The following is a 20,164-nucleotide window of genomic DNA, read 5'->3' as shown; positions in this document are numbered from 1 at the left end:
AATAATAACACATGACCTGTGCCAACGACGCTCACCTCCAGCTGGCTGGCCACCTCGGTTGGCAGTGACTCTGCAATGAGCTCCTTGATGGACTTGGCTGGGACGGACGGGGAAGGTGCTGGCGGGGCCTGCGTGATGCCACCGGCCTGCTGTTTTTGGAGGAGCTTCTGAAGACGCCTCTCTCTTCGCATCTCCTTTGCCTTTCGACAGGGCGGCCGGTGGGGGTCAGCGCCAAAACCTGGAAGGGGGGAAACAAGACACAGCTTGAGAAATGAGGGAACTACAAAAAGCCGAATGGGTTCTGGGGTCCAGTAAAACTGTGGACAACACCCAGCAGCACCTTCAGCAATCTGAACAACCTGACCTCAAAAATCGGTCCCGGAGAAACTGTGAGGGAAATATGAGGTCATCCTCGACTGGTGCCCGCTCATCTCTGAGCTCTGCGACTGATGGTGTGACCAAGTACACTGCCCTCTAGTGACTGATGGCGCCTCTGACATTGTCCTCCAGGGTCTGTGCTCTGTCACTGATGGTGTCCAGTCCCATGTCACCATACCAGTGTTGGAGCTCTGCCACCGATGGCATCCCTGACTACACTGCCCTCTAGTGTTTGAACTCTGTTACTGTTGGCACCTCCAGCTAAATCCTCCTCTTAGTGTTTCCAGTCAATCACCGATGACCCTGACATCATCACCCACGAGTGTCTGTTGGTATCATATCACCCTCTAGTGTCTGAATTCTGCCACTGATGGCACCTCTGACATCGTCCTCCAGGGTCTGTGCTCTTATCACTGATGGTGTCCAGTTCCATGTCACCATACCAGTGTTGGAGCTCTGCCACCGATGGCATCCCTGACTACACTGCCCTCTAGTGTTTGAACTCTGTTACTGTTGGCACCTCCAGCTAAATCCTCCTCTTAGTGTTTCCAGTCAATCACCGATGACCCTGACATCATCACCCACGAGTGTCTGTTGGTATCATATCACCCTCTAGTGTCTGAATTCTGCCACTGATGGCACCTCTGACATCGTCCTCCAGGGTCTGTGCTCTTATCACTGATGGTGTCCAGTTCCATGTCACCATACCAGTGTTGGAGCTCTGCCACCGATGGCATCCCTGACTACACTGCCCTCTAGTGTTTGAGCTCTGTTACATTACACTGCTCTCCATAACTCATAGTCACCCGGAACACATCGCCCTCTAGAGTCTGAATTCAGTTACTGTGGGCATCACCAATTATACTGCCCTCTAGTGTCTGAACACAGGTACCGATGGTGCCTCTGATATCGTCCTCCAGGGTCTCTGTACTGTTACTGATGGCATCTCTGACTACATCGCCCTCCAGAGTCTGAACTCTGTTACTGTTGGTACCTCCAGCTAAATCCTCCTCTTAGTGTTTCCAGTCAATCACCGATGACCCTGACATCATCACCCACGAGTGCCTGTTGGTATCATATCGCCCTGTAGTGTCTGAACTCTGCCACTGATGGCACCTCTGACATCGTCCTCCAGGGTCTGGGCTCTTATCACTGATGGTGTCCAGTTCCATGTCACCATACCAGTGTTGGAGCTCTGCCACTGATGGCATCCCTGACTACAATGCCCTCTAGTGTCTGAACTCTGCTACTGTTGGCAAACCAAGCCAGCAGTTACATCACCCACTAATGCCTGATCTCCGTTACAGATTGAATTCCTGATTACACTGCTCTCTGTAACTGAGTTATACAGAACACATCGCCCTCTAGAGTCTGAATTCAGTTACTGTGGGTATCACCAATTATACTGCCCTCTAGGGTCTGAACACAGGTACCGATGGTGCCTCTGACATCGTCCTCCAGGGTCTCTGTTCTGTTACTGATGGCATCGCCCTCTAGTGTCTGCACTCTGTCACTGATGTTACCTCCAACTAAGTCACCCTCTTGGTATTTACAGTCTCTCATTCATAACCCTGACTACACTGCCCTCTAGTGTTTGAACTCTGTTGTAGCTAAATGTTCTGATAACAATGACTACATCACCCACTAGCGCCTGTTGGTATCACATCGCCCTCTAGTGTCTGAACTCTGCCACTGGTGGCATCCCTGACTACACTGCCCTCTAGTGTCTGATCTCTGTTACTGTTGGTCCCTCCAGCTAAATCCTCCTCTTAGTGTTTGCAGCCACTCTCCGATGACCGTGACATCATCACCCACGAGTGCCTGTTGGTATCACATCGCCCTCTAGTGTCTCAACAGTGGTCCCCACTGCCCCATCTGCATGATGGCCCGTTTTATTTGTCCTACACATTCCATTTTCAGGCCCACTACGTTCACAGACACTTTGTCCCCTCTGGTCACTAGGCGTCTCGCACTGAGCCCTGTGTCAGAGAGCCAGGGCAGTGGCAGACTGAATAGCTCAGGGCCAAATAGCATATGTTTGTATTTGGTTTACCATATCTGTGCCCACTCAAGTAGCAACAAATAAAAACAAAACCCTGCTGTCATAGTAAATAAAAAAAGGAGTGTGCCAGCCAGCCATAAAAACCACTGGGTGTGAAGAAAAACCAAAGTAACAGAAGGAGCTTTCTTTGCTTGTCCAACACACACGACAGGCCCGGATGTCACTAAAGGGCATGAGACTTGTGCCACTCGGTCACCTCAGAGGTATGTGGACCAGCTGACTGGCAGTAAGGTCACCGTCACTTTCATTTGCACCCTGCTGTGCAGAAAGACCACTCGGGTCCCAATGACACTGGCAGTGTTCACATCCTGGACGTCCGAAGGCTTCTGGACTGCTGGCAGGCGTCACTGGCACATTCATCTGATCCTACTATTGAAGGAATATTCTTTTAGAGCGCTGGTCACTTCACTTTGACGGGATTCCTCTCGCTCAGTTTGCTAAAGTACCCCTTATGGACTTTCAGGTGATTTGTGTCAGCTGGGAGCCCACATGCCCTGTCCTGTCCTGTCATGGCTCTCAAGCATCACAGCCCCAGTGTCAGTCAGTAAGTCAGACCCCTTTAGTCTTAAGGGTGGGGTGCCAGCGTTGACTATGCCTACTGCTATTGAGAGCCTTGTCTATATGTTCTGTATAAAGTGCTTCTTGTCGAGCTATTATGAGGTGCCTAACATTTCTGTTCATCTATTTGTTACATATAGCGCCTTTCATTTCTGGTATAGAATGCCCTTCCTACCCATTGATCCTGGCACCAGAGATTGGCAAAATGCCGCATACTGGTTGGACATCCAAGGAAGAATTTGCCAGCATCCTCTGTACGTGTGACTTCTACGACTGCCGTTAGAACGGGCCGCTCCTGTCTGGCCTTCATTACAGTTCTGTTAGTTTTAACTTCTATCTGTCGATCCATCTCACGTTTTATATGGCGCCTTTCATTCCAATTTATTTTATATAGTGCCTTTCACACCTGTAATCCATTCTTCATTACTGTGGTACTGGAGACTTGTGTGTGGTGGACACACCAGAATCGGACTGGTCTCTGGACGTGCAGCACAATGACTGCTACATATGGTGTCTGCTCTCTCTGTATTATATAGCGCCTTTCATTTCTATCTGTCCCACTTTAATGAGGAGGTTTCCTCTCGTAGCCATGCACCGGTCTGATAAGCGGCACACATCATGAGGGGTTTTTCCATTTCCATCCATCTCCTGTTATAGTTCCTTCACTTCCAGCTATCATCAGGTGACTTGTCACGTATGCCCATCTGAGGGCCACCATCCAAGCTTTTCCCAGGTGTGTAATACCACCGCAGGCAGAGAGGGGGCACTGCCACTTACAGCTCCACAGTCCCCATGAGGTTAATTAACCACCGTCCTCTCCCGTCCCATGGCTTTAAAAGGGACGACAAACACAGGACTGAACCTCCTTATTCTGACTTGGCATCGCTGGCAGAAGCTTGACAATGGTGGTCACATCACTGCATGGCAGCGATTCTGAAGTTTTCACGACATCGTGCGCAACCTTAATTTATAAGAGAGCTGGTGCTAAATGAGGAGGGCCGTGTTGGCACCGCACCCTGCTATTTGACCCACCGACTCTCCTTCCTTTGCCCCCCCAGCCTTTATTATATAGCGCCTTTCATTTCTATCTGTCATGTGCCCGCCCCACTATTTCTCCTCCTTATATGGTGGCATCTTTCATATCCCATTCCGTTTCTTTCTTCTCTCTCTGCCATGGCACTGGAGGTGGCGACGTGCTGCGTGTCGGTCAGACGTGTGTGACAATACGACAATTCTACATTATCTATTTCTTATATAGCGCCTTTCATTTCCATTTCCCTATTTCTGTATATAGTGCCTTTCACCTCTACCCATCTCTTTTATATGTTCCTCTTATTCTCATTCATCTTTGTGTGTCTCAATCTGTTATATAGTGCCTTTTATTTCTATTTGTTTTATACAGTGACTTATTTCTCTTGAATGTGCCCCATTATATAGCGCCTTTCATTTCCATAAACTGATTTGTTTGAGAAGGTGCCGTGCATTTCTATCGTTATAAGCCTCCCTCTGTTATCTTTGCCTTTTATTTCCCTTTACCAGTTTGTCTTATATAGTGCCTTTCACCTCCATTTGTCATGTCTATGGTGGTGTCCTTAATATAAACCGTGAGTGACAGTATGACTGTCTGTCGAGGTGTTCAGTGCCTGTCCCAACATATAGCGCCTTTCACTTCCATCAGCCTGTTATGAGGTGTTATATGAGGTGTTAGACGTGTCTCTCATTTCTCTTTATCTTCTATCCCCCCCCATTATATGGTGCCTTTCATATCCGTCCCCGTTTCACGGAGTTTCTTTCTTCTCCCTCTGCCATGGCACTGGAGATGGTGACGTGCTGTGTGTCGGTCACACATACGCGTCACAATACGACTGTCCTCCCAAGTTCTACATCACCTATTTATTATATAGTGCCTTCCTTTTGTGGATTTCTGCCGTTTGGTACTTCTTTCATCCCTTTCGTTCCTGCATGTGACACTGCGACTGTCACACACAGGACCACCAGCAGAGCCATCAGAGGTGATGGCACAGCGGCTGCTGGCGTGTGACATTCACACAGACGCTGCATTGTTTATTCAGAAGACGCTCGTCGCCCAAGTGACACGAAGCCCAAACGCGTCCTTTTCTCATTTCTACCCTCCGAAGGCGAGTGCCTGGCTCGGGGGTCCCACAGGGCATGAACTCTAAAGTCGACATCCTCGAGTGCTTCAGATACCCACTCGTCAGGACTGTGACTGGCAGCGAGGGTCCTCACTGGCAGAACCCCAAAGTGGTGGAGAAAGTGTCGAAGGCAGATGAGATCCGTGAGGGGGGTCACTTCCAGATATGAGCGCCATGTGCTCCCCACAGGCAACGTACCAAAGACGGAGCCGACACGGCGAGCAGATGTGCGCAAGATGAAGGCTAACATAAATACAGGAAGTGAGAAACGTCTGACAAACGCCAGGCGCTCGATGGAACGGACACCCTGCCTGCCTCCTTGGTCACGGGGGCCCTCCTCGTCTGAGCTCCTGTTCATTCAGATCATGGCATGTGGCACCTTTCACACGTCATCGTGCTCCACGCCCTTCATTCTTCAGAGCCAGTCACTTATATAGCGCCTTCCGACAAGCAGCAGAACAGATGCCAGCCTGCACCTCCTCATCCAGCAGTCACTCTAACCCTAACCCAGCTGCCTCTCTGATGCCATGTCTCAGAATTCAGTGCGGTAGATGGGCATGCCAGCGGGCGGGCATCCCCATGAGACTTCGGGACACATGAGCACGCCAGCTTTGAAAGTCTCTGCCTATTGTACACATCACGTCAGGCACGACTGTGAGGAATGACAGAGCAGAGGCGGACGATAGGCAGACCCTTCCGGAATGAAGGCTCCACGGTGCAGGCTAACGACCCGAGGTTTACAAACACATTAGCACAATGGCCTTTAATTAATGACATCCTCCCCGGCGGAGACGCAACGGCCCTCGCCAAAGTAAACACGGCGGAAACAAAAGGCTCGCCTCCGAAATGGCACAGCTGGAGTCCTGCTGTGCGGGAGAGGCACCCCGGCATCTGGGGAGGACGACACAATGAAGGAAACAGTCGTATTGGCATCAGCAGTGACACAGCAAAGACGCTAGAGGGCAACGTAGTCCAGACACCGGCATAGTCCTTGATGCTGTCAGCAACACACCTGTGACACTAGAGGGCGATGTAACAAGGAATGGCATCAGTAAGAGAGCTCAGACACCAGGGGGCCATTTAACACTTAGCCAGGTGTGCCAACACCACCAGCTTAGGCACCATAGAGCGCTGTACAGTCAGGGTTTCAATCAGTAACAGGGTCCAGACACCAGAGGGCGACACGGTCGGTATAAAATCATTTCAAGGTATTGCAGTTATTTCAAGTAAAGATGGAGGTCAGGTCGTTCTACTCGCTTTTCTTTGGCGTCACACGTTGACAAGCACATGCAAGTCAGAATGTCTGTGGATTCCGCACGTGTGACAATAAGAACTCTAAACACACAAGCAGTGACGTTTGCCAAACTTGCCTCATGGTGGTGTTAAAAATCTTCACCACATTCAGGTCCAACTCATTTACAGTAGTGACGCACCTCCTCATTGTCACTACTGTCATCTTGGAACTGTCCCGGACACAGAGAAATACCAAAAGGGGCACAAGGTAGAAGCGTCTGAATGAGGAGTGTGAAGAGGGCACTGGCAGATCTCTGGTAACTCAGCCCCAGACAGCAGAGCTCGGGGGTCTCACTGAGTTGACTGAGCACCTCTGGCGCAGTACGAAAACCGGCCTCGGTGGGTCAAGGGTCTAGAGACAAGAGAGCAGCAGAGTTAAGCAGTCTGTAAGCAGCAGGGGTCGCCATGGGCTGGTTCACAGTGTAGCGTCGCCAACAGGGTGGTCAGGTGGCTAATCCGAGGAAACCAAAAAACAACCAATTCAGAGATGAATGGCATAGCGACAGCAAGGAGGCCGACACAACCAGCTGCTTTCCCAACGGGCAACCAAGTCCTGGGCACCGCGCCACAAACCTTGGCCAGTGCTGTTTCTTAGGTCTGCTTTTGTTGAACGTCGGTGGTCATTCTGAAAGGCACAAGATGGCGTGTGCCATCTGTGGCAGGGAATCACAGGCTGTCTGTTAACGGACTTTCACTCACTAGATTGAATGGCTGCAGAGGGGTCCCAGCCTTCAGCCATCTTGGCACCAATTACACACACCACAAGACGAAGACTTCTAGCCTATCAGAACTGCTGATACAGATGAATTCCTGTAAATGATGGACGGGCAGAGGGCACTACATGGGGGGTCAGGGGCTCAGCACATAGCCAACGGGGCGCCATCTGTTTATTTCTGGAATAGCAGCATGCAGATGGCGAGCAGCTGGATGATGACAGAGTGTGTTGCAACAACGAGCTGGACATCGACCAGCCTGCCGCAGCTGTGGGCCACACCACCACCAAGAGCACTGTGTGGCCCGACGGTGGACGAGGATCCACGTGTAGCTGAGGGAGTCGTTATCATGTGCTGGGCTACCAGTTATATAGCGCCCTTCACCCTGAGCTCTTTACTTCACTTGGTTATACTGATCTGTCTGGTCATCAAGGTGCTGGAGAGAGGCCACGTGTTCAGTGATGGCTGGAAATGCAAGGAAGACGTTCACAGTCTGACTACTGATATCTATTATATAGCGCCTTTCATTACTCTTTATACAACTGCCATTCATAGAGTGCCTTTCATATGTTCTTCATTCAGCTGCTCCCATTAGGGGTTGCCACAGCGGATCATCTTCTTCCATCTCACACCCGTCACCTGCATGTCCTCTGTCACCACATCCATAAACCTGCTCTTAGGCCTTCCTCTTCTCACCTTCCCTTACTGCTCCATCCTTAGCGTCCTTCTCCCAATATACCCAGCATCTCTCCGAACCAACACCATCTCGCCTCTCTGACTTTGTCTCCATATCGTCCCACCTGAGCTGACCCTCTAATGTCCTCAGTTCTAATCCTGTCCATCCTCGTCACACCAAATGCCAATCTTAGCATCTTTAACTCTGCCACCTCCAGCTCTGTCTCCTGTGCCATCGTCTCCAGCCCATATAACACAGCTGGTCTCACTACCGTCCTGTAGACCTTCCCTTTCACTCTCGCTGATACCCGTCTGTCACAAATCACTCCTGACACTCTTCTCCACCCACTCCACCCTGCCTGCTCTCTCTTCTTCACTTCTCTTCCACAATCCCCATTACTCTGTACTGTCGATCCCAAGTATTTAAACTCCTCCACCTTCGCCAACTCTACTCCCTCATCCTCACCACTCCTCTGATCTCCCTCTCATTCACACACATGTATTCTGTCTTGGTGGTCCTACTGACCTTCATTCCTCTCCTCTCCTCTCATATCTCCACCTCTCCAGGGTCTCCTCAACCTGCAGACCACAGTGTCATCAGCAGACATCACAGTCCACGGTGACTCCTGTCTAATCTCGTCTGTCAGCCTGTCCATCACCATTACAAATAAGAAGGGGGCTCAGAGCCGATCCCTGATGTAATCCCACCTTCGTCACTCCCACCGCAGACCTCACCACGGTCACACTCCCCTCGTTCATATCCTGTGCCACTCTTACGTACTTCTCTGCCACTCCCGACTTCCTCATCCAACACCACAGCTCCTCTCTGTCACCCTGTCATGTGCTTTATGCAATGCGACTCCTTCTGGCCTTCTCTCTACTTTCAGATACTCGTTTATCTCTATTATAAATCGTTCCCTCCATTCCTATACTGTTATCTATCTATCTACTGTAAATGTCTAAATAATACAGATCCATTAGATATTCTCCATTATGATATCTCTCTATATGTACATGAAGTGCCTTCCAATTGTTTCTTCCTTCCTCCCGGTGCCTTTACTAACCGTCCGTCTTATTTATTTATACTGTACAGCCTACAGAGCCTCTCATTTCTATTTAATAAGCAGAGTGTTAAACAATCTGGCACAACAAACTACATTATATAGCGCCTCTCATTTCATTATAGTGCCTTTAATCTGTGACATACTGTGTGCCTCTCTCTATTACCGAGTGTCATTTATTGTCATGTGTGTATCCATTTCTCACACAGCCTTTCCTATCTATTAGATGTGCAGAAGTGAAAGGCGCTACATAACATACTTCCTGTATTATTTCATTTCTCTGTTTATTAAGGAGATCCTTTAACTTCTATCTGCTGATGTTTTATACAGTATGGTGCCTTTTCTATTAATAATATTCCCCTTCGCACATATGATGAACGGCACTCTGTAACCGATAACGTACACCTCAGTTATATGTGGCCTCTTATTTTTTCTGTATGTATGTTGTATATAGTTCTTGCTTTTTATTCCTGTTCATTCTGATATAGTGCCTTTCCTAGTTATCTATTGATTTGCCTCGTTCTCCATGTCGGTCAGACACGTAAAGAAAACCATCAGCATCCTCAGCATGCGGCAGCACAACACGACGATGGTGACTACTACTGATCTGTCCATCTGCTCAACAGTTCCACCCTGCCCATTATAAAGCGCCTTTCCTATTTATGTGTCGGTCAGTGCCTTGCGTTTCCACCTCACTTGATCTCATATGGCGCCTTTCCTGTCCCTCTGCTGTAGAGTGGTGGTGTCTGGCACTGCACTGCCCGCCATATCCCCTCCTACAGAGTCACAGCAAGCTGCTCTCGTTCACAGATCTGCGCGGAGTCACCGAGTGTCACAGCCTTGCCCGTTAACGTCAGTTATCACTCGCACATACATGGCATGACTCCAGATGGGCTAACTTCTTGAGACAAATGGAGGCCGCGGCCACTTCAGGTCATCCAGCAGATGTGTCAAGAGGGCAGCGGACAGGTTCTCTCTCTGAAGGGCGAGGCTTAGTGTCTGACTCACCTGGTTTGGGTGTGGCGACTGGCGTGGCCTTCTCTGCTGGCGGCTCCACCTCAAGTTCTTCACCACACGTCCTTGTTGGCTCGGCCTCCTCATCTGCTTGCTCGCAGACCACCAATGAGCCTTCATCAAGGGTGGACACCTTGGAGCGGCAGGCCGTTGCAGTCTCTTGCTCTCCTTTGCAGTGCAAATCCATCGGCTCCTCTGCAACAGAAACACATTGACGTTCACCACCCTGGCCACCCGGAGACAACACAGTGCACTGCAGTAAGGAAAGGCCACCTGTGCAGCCCCTAGGGGACATTCAGTGCTGGTGTCACTCTGAAAAGTGCAGACCTTGCAATGGGGGCTTCAACAAAACAAAATGGAAATTGACATGTCACCAACTTCAGGAGGGGTCTTAGTACTCTCAGATCACCGCTACGCCACCATAAAAGATGCCAGCTGCCTGCTGCTCAAGCCAACCTTGGGTAGTTTGATCAGCGGTCAGCGCCCCCAATACTAACCATGTCACCTGTCCTAAGCAGGTCACTCAACACATTCAAATACCTCTTCGCTTACCTTACACGGTTTGTACCTTCAGTGCCTTCCCTCAGTATCCTCAGGTCTGCCAAGCACATCCCTCGAAGGCCTGCCTCTCAGACTCAGTCATTTTGGGGCGCCTTGCTCGCCTCCTGTCTGCGTGTGTACCACCCACCTTTGAAAGACCCTCTGACTGGCCCCCCTACGCCTTTTCTCCTCCTCGCGTATCACCAAAGGCAAACCCACCAATCACATTGCTTGTAGGGACCGGACATACACACAGACCGCAGTATTTTCTTGTAGATCTATATATATATATATCTATATTACACAGACACACACTTATAGATTTTATTCTAGATTTTCACAAGTATTCGTACAGTGCCTACAAGTATCCGAACCCCTTGACGTTTTCTTGTTATATCACATTGAAGCCCAGTGGACTGAATTTGGCCTTTTGGACTCAAAGGCCCTTTAACCCTTTCAGGGCGGATGTCGACGTTCACAGGTATGGGACAGTAATGACCTGTAAACTGTGACAAAGCTCGCCGCTCTGTTTTAGTTCGACTCTCTTTAAAGTTAGCTTCGCTGATTTGACTGAGATTTCCGGCGCACGAATGCGTGGAGAAGAGCAAACGAACCCACAAATGGCATCGACATCTGGCGAAAGCGCAAAACAAAATGCTCTGCAGATGACGTTTAGCACATCGTGTCGCCGCGTCGGACTCGGAGCTGTCGGATTTTGATGGAAGTGATCTGGAGATCGAAAACTGAAGTGAGGGGCCAGCATCAGCTGAACGTGTCCGTGTAGCTAATGCACCTACGCCAGCGTTCACCTGGGAGGACCGCCTCTTACGATGACAAGACCAGATTGCGTCACACTCTGACTGCTGTCCGTATTCCTGCTGGTCGTCACCAGAGACACCAAACGGGAGCCGCGCCGTACGGCAAAACTGATTTATGTGTGAAACCATCGCTGTGCCTGTCACAAAACTGGAAAAATATTCAGCCCTCAAAGAGTTAATGTCAAAGTGAAGACCGATAACGATCTACGGGTTTAAGTTTGCGAGTTTGCTCACGTACAAAGAGATGAACCATCTCAAACTTTTATGGTCATTTCATTTTAACGGAGAGGCAGAATATCAACCAGAAATGCAGAAAAACAAACCACACGACATAAAAGTGATAAATGAATCTGCATGTCGTTGAGTGAAATAAGAATCTGATCAACAACCACCAGCTGGAGTTCTAGCTCCCAGAGACTGGCGGTGTGCCCACAGATGACTATCACTCAATCCATCAATCCCAGGTACTCCTGACCTCAACTCATGACCTGTCCACAGAATCCGTTTCTTCCATTCCAACCTCTCCACCATCATGAGCTACAACACCAAAGAGCTGTCAGAGGACATCAGGGACAAGGCTGGAGTGGGCAACAAGACCATCAGCAAGAAGCTTGGTGACAAGGTGACAACTGGAAATGGAAGAAATATAAAATGACCTTCAGTCACCCTCGGTCTGGAGCTCCATGCACGATCTCACCTCATGGGGTGAGGATGATGATGATGAGAAAGGCGAGTGCCCAAAACTACACGCTTGTTAATGATCTGAAGGCAGCTGGGACCACCACAGTCACCAAAGAGCACCATTGGTAACGCACTACACTGTAATGGCGTCCTTAAGGTCCTCCTGCTCAAGAAGGCACATCTCAAGTGAACATCTAAATGATTCACAGAAGGCTCAGGAGAACGTGCTGTGGTTAGATGGACTCAAAATCGAGCTCTTTGGCATCAACTCGACCCGCCATGTTTGGAGGAAGAGGTGACCCAAAGAACTCCACACCACAGTCAAGCACGGAGGTGGACACATCAGACTCTCGGGCGTTTTGTCTCCTCGCCTAAAGAGGCGAGATCTTGCATGGAGCTCCAGCCTAAGGGTAACTGACGGCCATTTTATATTTCTTCCATTTCCAGTTGTCACCAAGCTTCTTGCCCACTCCTGCCTTGTCCCCGACGTCCCTGGAGAGCTCTTTGGTGTTGTAGCCCACAGTGGTGGAGAGTTTAGAATGGAAGAAACGGATTCTGTGGACAGGTGGGCTTCATACACGTCACGAGATCAGGAGTATCTGTCATTGATTGATTGATTGATTGATTGGCTGTCAGTCTGTGGCAGTCAGAGTTCCAGCTGGTTGTATTTGATCAAATTCTTATTTCTCTCAATGACATGCCAATCCATTTCTAACTTTAATGTCATGTGTGTTTTTTCTGGATCTTTGTTTGCTATTCTACCTCTCTCCATTAAAATGACAATTACCATAACAATGAGAGACTGGTCATTTGTCATTTCTTCTCAAATTCAGCAGGGGGTCCAAAGCCCCCCAGTATTACAAATTTAAAACACAAAGTCACTGCCCTCCCGAGTATTCAGCCCCTTCAACGAGGCGTCCCACCATTAACTCCATGGAGGTTGCCTGTCTGGGCTTTAAGCTGATCGTACCTGGAGGTCCATCCACCTTGAGGTGGTCAGTATGATGGCCAGACTGGCACAATGAAGACAAAAGAACACAAGAAGCTGACTGAAATGCACAAGTCAGGGGACGGAGACAAGAGAAGTCAGTGAATATCCAGTTGAGTGGGACGTGAAGAAGGTACGGCCAAGCTGTAAATACAGTAGTTGAGACAGAGCAGGCCACTGACTAAACCTGAAGATGACGAGTGAGGAAGGCCACCAAGAGAGCTACAAGCTACAGTGGATCACACAGGACAGACTGTTGCCCCGGTGCTTCACCAGTCACAGCTTTATGGGACAGTGGCAAAGAGGAAGAAGGACATCTTGGCATATGGGAGACTCCGCTAGAAGGTCCTGTGAACTGACGAGACCCCAGTGGTCCTCTCAGAAATCGCCATGTTACACTGCACATCATCTCCACCGTCAAGCACGGCGGTACCATCATCAGACTGTGGGCGATGCTTCTCTGCAGCACCCCCTAGAGGCTTGTGAGGGCAGGGAAATCCTGGAGGAAAACCTGACATGGTCTGCAAGCAACCCGTGCCAAAGCTTTACAACAAGGCGAATGTCGTGAAGTGGCCAAATCAGAGTCCTGATCTCAATCCAGTGGAGAATGTGAGGCTGGACATGACAAGGGATGGTCACTCATGACCACCATGACAACTGGCAGAGCAAAGAAGGAAAAAACAGCAGCTGTCGGTGAATCCGTAGGAAAGAAGTTTGTCTGAGTTTCGTATTTGTAATTCATTGTGTCAGAAAAGCCAAATCCAAGCCCCTGTGACTCAGTGACGTAGAACAAGAAAATGGGAAAAATACTTTGTATTGTCACTGCACCCTGCCAGGGGTGCCCAGTACTTCCCAGGGTGTGGGCACAATCTACATTTTGGATTAACTCCTAACCTACCTTGCAAAGCAGATGGGGAGCACTTCAGCAGCGTGGCTCCCTGATATGCAGCACAGACTCGGCTTTTTAGAGCGCTTAGTGTCACATATCAGGAGCACACGTGACACTCATCACTTAGTCACAAGTGGCACGAATCGAGCAATGCCAGCTCATCAGTGGATGGCGGGGGGGGGCCTACATGTTTACCACAGAGGTGGCAGCAGAGGGTAACAAGCGTGTTTTCTTTCTTTGCGGCAGGAGGTCCCATGCTGCCCTCTACTGGAGAGACACCAGATGTGCATTAAAAGGCAAGCCGGACCACCGAGTCCAATCAGAAGAGCCGCCCACCGACCCTCCCCCACCACCGATCTCTAAAGCCCGGCATCTGATTGGCCCGCCCGTCACAGACAATATAAACGCCAGTCCTGAGTGAGGCATCGCAGGATGAATTACCAGCTTCTCCTTGGGGCAGCCGTCCACTGAGCAGGAATTTGCCCACTTTCTTTAAGACCTTCTTCTGAGTTTTGGAAGGCTGGAAACGTAAAGCATGACACCTGTGGGGGGCAAAAAAAAGAAAAGAAAATGAATGCAGGTCAACGGCTCCATTTGAAGTGTCAGAGTGCAGTCACCGAGGGGCAGCGGGGGGCTCCGAACGCGCACGTCTGATCAGGAGGAGTGATGCTGCATGTCTGTCCCGTGACCCTCGCTCATCTTTTAGGTCCAGTAAGCCATCTCAGAGAACCCCCCCGAGCACAGCAGGCCAATCAGCCGATAGCATGTTGTGATGTCACAGCCTGGCTAGAAGTGCGAGGGACAGTCACACATGGAGGGGTCCCTGATGTGTGATGTTATAGGAGAGTACTGGTGGTGCCATAGGCGTGGCCAGGGAGGGCAGACCCCCTGAAATATATTTTATTGCCAGTTGATCATTCATGTGTTTTCTCATCGCACCCCTGCCTACTCCTCCATTGTCTAAAGCGGCCCGATGCCACTTGTCATACCAGCAGCCACACTGCTCCTTTGTCAAAATACTGACAGGGGCCATCAACTCCCACCTTAAATGAACCGAGGGGATGGAGCCCATGAGCCCTGGGTAAAGCACAAGAGCACTTTGAGGGACCCCAAGCACTAACGGCTTCATCACCATGGACATGTCGAACCTGTGGTGGCCCCAAACCCCAAAAACCATACCCCCACCCCCAACCCAATCAGAAGCCGGACCACCAACTTTCAGTGTTCAGACCAGCCCTTCAGCCATCAGGTCACATGATCTACCAAGACACTCGCCAGACGAGTGCCCACTTTGACCACCGCGAGTCTTACCTGATGGTGTACTGCGGGCAGCAGGTCCGATTCATGACTGGCTTGTAAACGTACTTCCCACTCCTGCCAAAACAAAAGATGGCACTTAGTCGGACGACAACATGAAGGACTTGAAGATGAAGATTACCTGGCACAGCTGCAGGGCGCTCATGACCCTTGTCAGCGCCCCCCAGTGTCCACAAAGCTCACCCAGACGCGCCCTCCGGCTCACCTGTCCTAATCCTTCAACTGTTTTTCTGCTCCCATGTCATTGTCACACTCTGAACCTTCACTCGCAAATCGTTTTGTAAAGTGCCATGTGAAGTGTGACCAAGCAGAGCTGGTCTTGAGCCTACTGTCACTTCATTGTTAAGTGGCCTCAGTTGTTTTAACACCACATCTGGTGCCCATGTCCTCCCTGCCAGGCTACACGTCTATTCTCCATTGTTCAGACGTTCCCTCACAGTTATGGGTCTGCGCTGGCCAGTTTGAATCCAAAAGAGACTCCACTCCATCGGGCCAGGCCTTTCACCTGCAACTGCTCCGTCCTGCATGTGACGTTGACCTGAAAACTCAGGGGTTGGTGGCAGGATTGGCACTCCAGCTAATGTTCAGTGCAGTGCTGAGGTGTCGCCCCTTGCATGGCTGCACTCAGACCCCCATCCAGGTGGTTTGTCGTGTGGTGGGTGCGGCACCATGCTGTCACCAGCGCCAGCTTCCAACCTCTGCTCCTCACAGCTCACATCATGCAGCCCTGGGGTATGTCTAATGCTCATTGTCTTGTGGTGGTCTACCCTGGCAGCCTTAACAGCATCACAAGGGCACTATACACTCTGGTATGCCTGGCAACATCGCCCTCTAGCGTCTGAACCCTGTCACAGATTCAAATTGCCCCACGTTTGGTGTATGGTGAAGTTCTTCCAATCCTAACATCTCCACTTTCCAGTGCTATGATAAGCGAGTCCAACCACCTGACCTCAAAACGTCTGCCTTCTTCACCTGAAATACCCATCTCTGAAACGAGTGACTACAGCGCCACCTAGTGTGTCTGAATGTGGATGCGGATGATAATCCAGATTACATGGCCATGATTCCTGATGGCGTCTCGGACTGCATCGCCCCCTAGTGTCCAAGCTTTGTTACTGACGACATCACTCCAAGTTCTGTTTACTGAGGGGCATCTCTGACTAAAGCGCCCTCTGGTGTCTGAATTCTATCATTGCTCATCCCAGACTGCATCGCCCCCTAGTGTCCGACCTTTGTCACTGACAGTACCGAGACTACATCCCTCCTTAGTGTCTAAATTCTGACTAAAGCGCCCTCTGGTGTCTGAATTAAATCATTGCTCATCCCAGACTACAGTGCCACCCGGTGTGTCCGAATGTGGATGCTGTTGATAATCCAGACTACATGGCCCGGATTACTGATGGTGTCTTGGACTACATTGCCCTCTAGTGCCCAACCTTTCTCACTGACTGTGCCCAGGTAACATCACTCCTTAGTATCTAAAGTGCCCTCTGGTGTCTGACCTCAGCTATTGATTACTCCTGACCACATCGCCCTCTAGTGCTTGAGCTCCGTTACTGATGGTACCTCTGATCATATCGCCCTCTAGTGTCTGATCTGTATTACCGCCTAGGCAGCTATTTTAGACAAGTGCTTCAAAATGAAAGAGATGGTCAATCTGGAGTTGTAATGGGGGATGAGGCCCAGTAGTGGGCAGTGCCATCTGAGCTGCTAGACAGCCTGGGTGGGTGTAATCAACAGAGCTACTGCATAAGCCGATATGAAGTGTGGAAGAAACCACAGGCCAGACTCAGCTACTTGATTAGAGGAGCCTGCGAGGTCCCCTGAAGACCCAGTGACCTGTGGCAGTTGTACGGCTCTGATGCAAAGTGTCCCCCCTGTCGAGCTACCATACTGCACTGTCACAAAGGCGGTGACGGCAGAGTCACAAACAGGCTCTGTAAAGGCTAGCAGAAGATACAGAGAGCAGCAGAATGGAGGCCAGCAAAGGTTTCCCTCTCTGACAAAAGCGACAGGTGGGCAGGCAAAGAGGGGGTCTCACAGGGCACCAGACAATAGGCAAGGAACAGATCCTCACTCCGGCAAAGGAATGTGCCATGACAGCCAATCTGAGTGGCCCACTGAAATGACATTAACATCGTGCTAGGGGTCTGCTTCATGACTATTCCATGAGGGGGTTAGAGGGGGACACAAAGAGCTGGAGTCCGAGTGTGGGTACAGAGGATGGATGGTGGCAGCCATGGCGTTATGGGAGCATCCATCCAATGTCTAAAGGAGCAGCTGGCAGAGGAGTCTAGCTGTGGCTAAGGAACACAAAATTCTTGAGAAGAGGGTCCATTATGGAGACCACCACATAGGAATGAAATGAATTCCAAGGCCAACAGTGGCACCCGTTGCGAACACCAGGAGATGTTAGGTGTAAAGGGGCAAAGGATCAATGAGAGGTGTCTGGTGCCGAGCTGGCAGCACAGTATAAACATCGAACGACGATGCAATGCAGAATGGTGGCCGTGTCGAGGGCACAGAGGAAAAGGAGTGGCTAAGCTACGCTGGCATTTATTTTTGGGTGATCAAATGTTAATGTTTGCAAATCAGACAATGGTGAAATCTTTCTTTTAAAAGTAATAAAACAGCAGCTCCAGTGTGCCAACTATGCACACACTCACCCACCTGCGCCAGCCGCGGTCAATGAGGTCCTGGTAGTCCTGAACGGTCATCACATGAGCCCACATTCCTGCAAGAGAGCAAATCAGAAGGTGAGCAACATCAGGGCATCCGAAACAAGCATAGTAGGGACGCCCTGACCATGCCACCTTACCCCACCCAACACCCCTGGACTTGATCAGGCTGGCACGATAACGAGCGGAACTCTAAGCCCGGATGTGAAAGGAGGACGGCCAGTGGCGCTGCATGGTGCTAGAATCCTACGGAGGCCACAAGGCTGCGCTGTGCCACCCTGGCAATGGGTGACTCCGAGTTGTGCTGATTACTTTGGAACTGCAGGCTGTTTTAAACTCCCTTTGTGTTTTCATGTAAATTGGTAAAGTTGGGATTTGCATTTGACCCGTCGACTTTAACAAATGAGTGAAGGACGACACACAAAAAGAAAACGAACGTAATGAGCTGTCCCTGCTGTCAGAAGAAACGGGCACAGGACAGTTTGGGGCAGCCACCCGTTTGTTATCCCCTGCAGTCCGCGGTCACATTGGACGAGTCTGGAGCAGAGGCCTTGTTGGCAAAAAGATGGCGACTTTAGAGCAGACTGGAGGAAGTGACATCATCAGTGGGGCCAGAAGTGGAAGTGACATCATCAGTGGGGCCAGCAGGACTCCCATAACTGGTCTGATGAAGAGGGAGAGACACAAGGAGTCAGTGCACTTCGCCACCTCCTGGTCTGGCATGGAATTGCACTCATTCAAGCCCTTTAGCTACCCGCGTGTTTTCAATTATTTTGGCTGTTAATTCCTGCATTTGTGTGGCGGCGTGGATTCCAAGAGACGGACTTAACGACACAACTGTAATTCGTTAATAATTTAACAGGAAACGTCATGGGAACTGTGCAAGGACGACTCACACGGAGCAAAGTAAAGGCACTTACGTCTTTAAACCGTCAAAGTGCAGGGGGGAGCCGTGTCGTGTGACGCCTGTGGTGGGTAGCAGTGTGTCCAGGACGGGCTTGGGGGACGTCATGTGTACCCGAGCACCACGGCCTCCAAAGCCACCTGCGGCTAACAAGGTAAGAAGTGAGGAGCGTTTGCTTTGGTTTAGTTTGCAGTTAAAATTATAAAAAGAGTTAACACTTTAGTACCCGCTGGAGAGGACAGGTGGGGGCACGTCGAGGGTGCGCTGGTGCTTGTGTGCCCAGGAGGCCGCTGAGCGTGGCACGTGTGCAGAACACACTGGGGGTCAGATGCCATTGGAGAGAGAGACAGAGAGAGGCGGTGGGACGCAGGATTGGCCAAGGGCCTCGTTTGCCAGTCTAAAAGGCGCCTCTAGGGGGCGTCTCAGGTGACTTGGGCCAGGGAACAGCGACTTTAGTGCCGCTTGTGCTTCATTCTGTGTAGGATTTGCTGTTTGTTCTGCTGCAGGTGTTCAGAGGGTCTGCACGTTTGGCCTTTCTTGGATATACACGGGTGGGTTTTTCTCTCTTTTCCTTCTTTTTGGAGTCACTGAAAGGACTGTGCGCGGCGGAGATTCTCCCCGATTGTATTTTTATTCAGGCAGACTACTGTTTTTGTATATCCACATTTTTTGACTTTTGATTAATTTCACTTGATAGTATTTCTGATTGGGCAACCCAGCCACAGGGCATGACAAACCAGTGTGTCTCTTCAGCTGGTCCCAAGCCCGGGTTACATCAGGAAGGGCATCCGGCGGAAAACGGTGTGCCAAATCAATATGCAGACAACAAGACGAATTCCCATAGCAGATCGATCGAGCCTCCGGTTAACAATGACCACCACCAGTACTGTTAGCCAACAGGGTGCTGGTGGAAATTGGGCTACTGTTAGCCGAAGGAGAAGAAGAGGAGGAGGAGCGGAGACGTGTCCGGAGGTAAGAGGAAGAGGAGGAAAGTAAAGAGAGTGGCACTGAGGGTAGGAACTGTGAATGCTGGCAGTATGACTGGTAAGGGGAGAGAGTTAGCAATATGATGGAGAGAAGGAAGGTTGATATACTGGGAGACTAAATGGAAGAGGAGTAAGGCCGGGGGATCAGAGGTGGATTCAAACTGTTCTGTCATGGTGTGGATGGGAGGAGAAATGGAGTAGGAGTTATTCTGAAGGAACATCACGTCAAGAGTGTTTGGAGGTGAAAAGAGTGTCAGGCAGAGTGATGATGATGAAGCTGGAAATCAGAGGTGTGATGATGAATGTTGTTAGTGCATATGCACCACAAGTTGGGTGTGCGATGGAGGAGAAAGAAGATTACTGGAGTGAGTTGGATGAAGTGATGAACAGAAAGTGGTGATTGAAGAGGATTTCAATGGACATGTTGGTGTAGGGAACAGAGGAGACGAGGAGGTG

The 20,164-nt window shown here is 50.2% G+C and overlaps 1 protein-coding gene across 4 annotated transcripts in view; it reads right to left on the bottom strand.

The window, feature by feature from the left end:
- The window catches only part of LOC120522692 (arginyl-tRNA--protein transferase 1), a 59,323-nt gene that overhangs the window by 27,346 nt on the left and 11,813 nt on the right, over positions 1 to 20,164 (bottom strand). For all 4 annotated transcript variants that reach the window (XM_039743472.1, XM_039743505.1, XM_039743523.1 and 1 more), the window contains exons 2-6: positions 17,811 to 17,874; positions 15,135 to 15,197; positions 14,265 to 14,365; positions 9,902 to 10,102; positions 36 to 238 (exon numbers count right to left, since the gene is read on the bottom strand). In XM_039743472.1, the coding sequence (XP_039599406.1) occupies positions 36 to 238; positions 9,902 to 10,102; positions 14,265 to 14,365; positions 15,135 to 15,197; positions 17,811 to 17,874 (632 nt within the window). The remainder of the gene's footprint in view (positions 1 to 35; positions 239 to 9,901; positions 10,103 to 14,264; positions 14,366 to 15,134; positions 15,198 to 17,810; positions 17,875 to 20,164) is intronic.

The sequence above is a fragment of the Polypterus senegalus genome, chromosome 1, assembly GCF_016835505.1.
Source record: "Polypterus senegalus isolate Bchr_013 chromosome 1, ASM1683550v1, whole genome shotgun sequence".
In the NCBI taxonomy this organism is placed as follows: Eukaryota; Metazoa; Chordata; class Cladistia; order Polypteriformes; family Polypteridae; genus Polypterus; species Polypterus senegalus.
The sequence above is the reverse complement of the archived record's forward strand: the minus strand, read 5'-3'. Positions and strand labels throughout refer to the sequence as shown.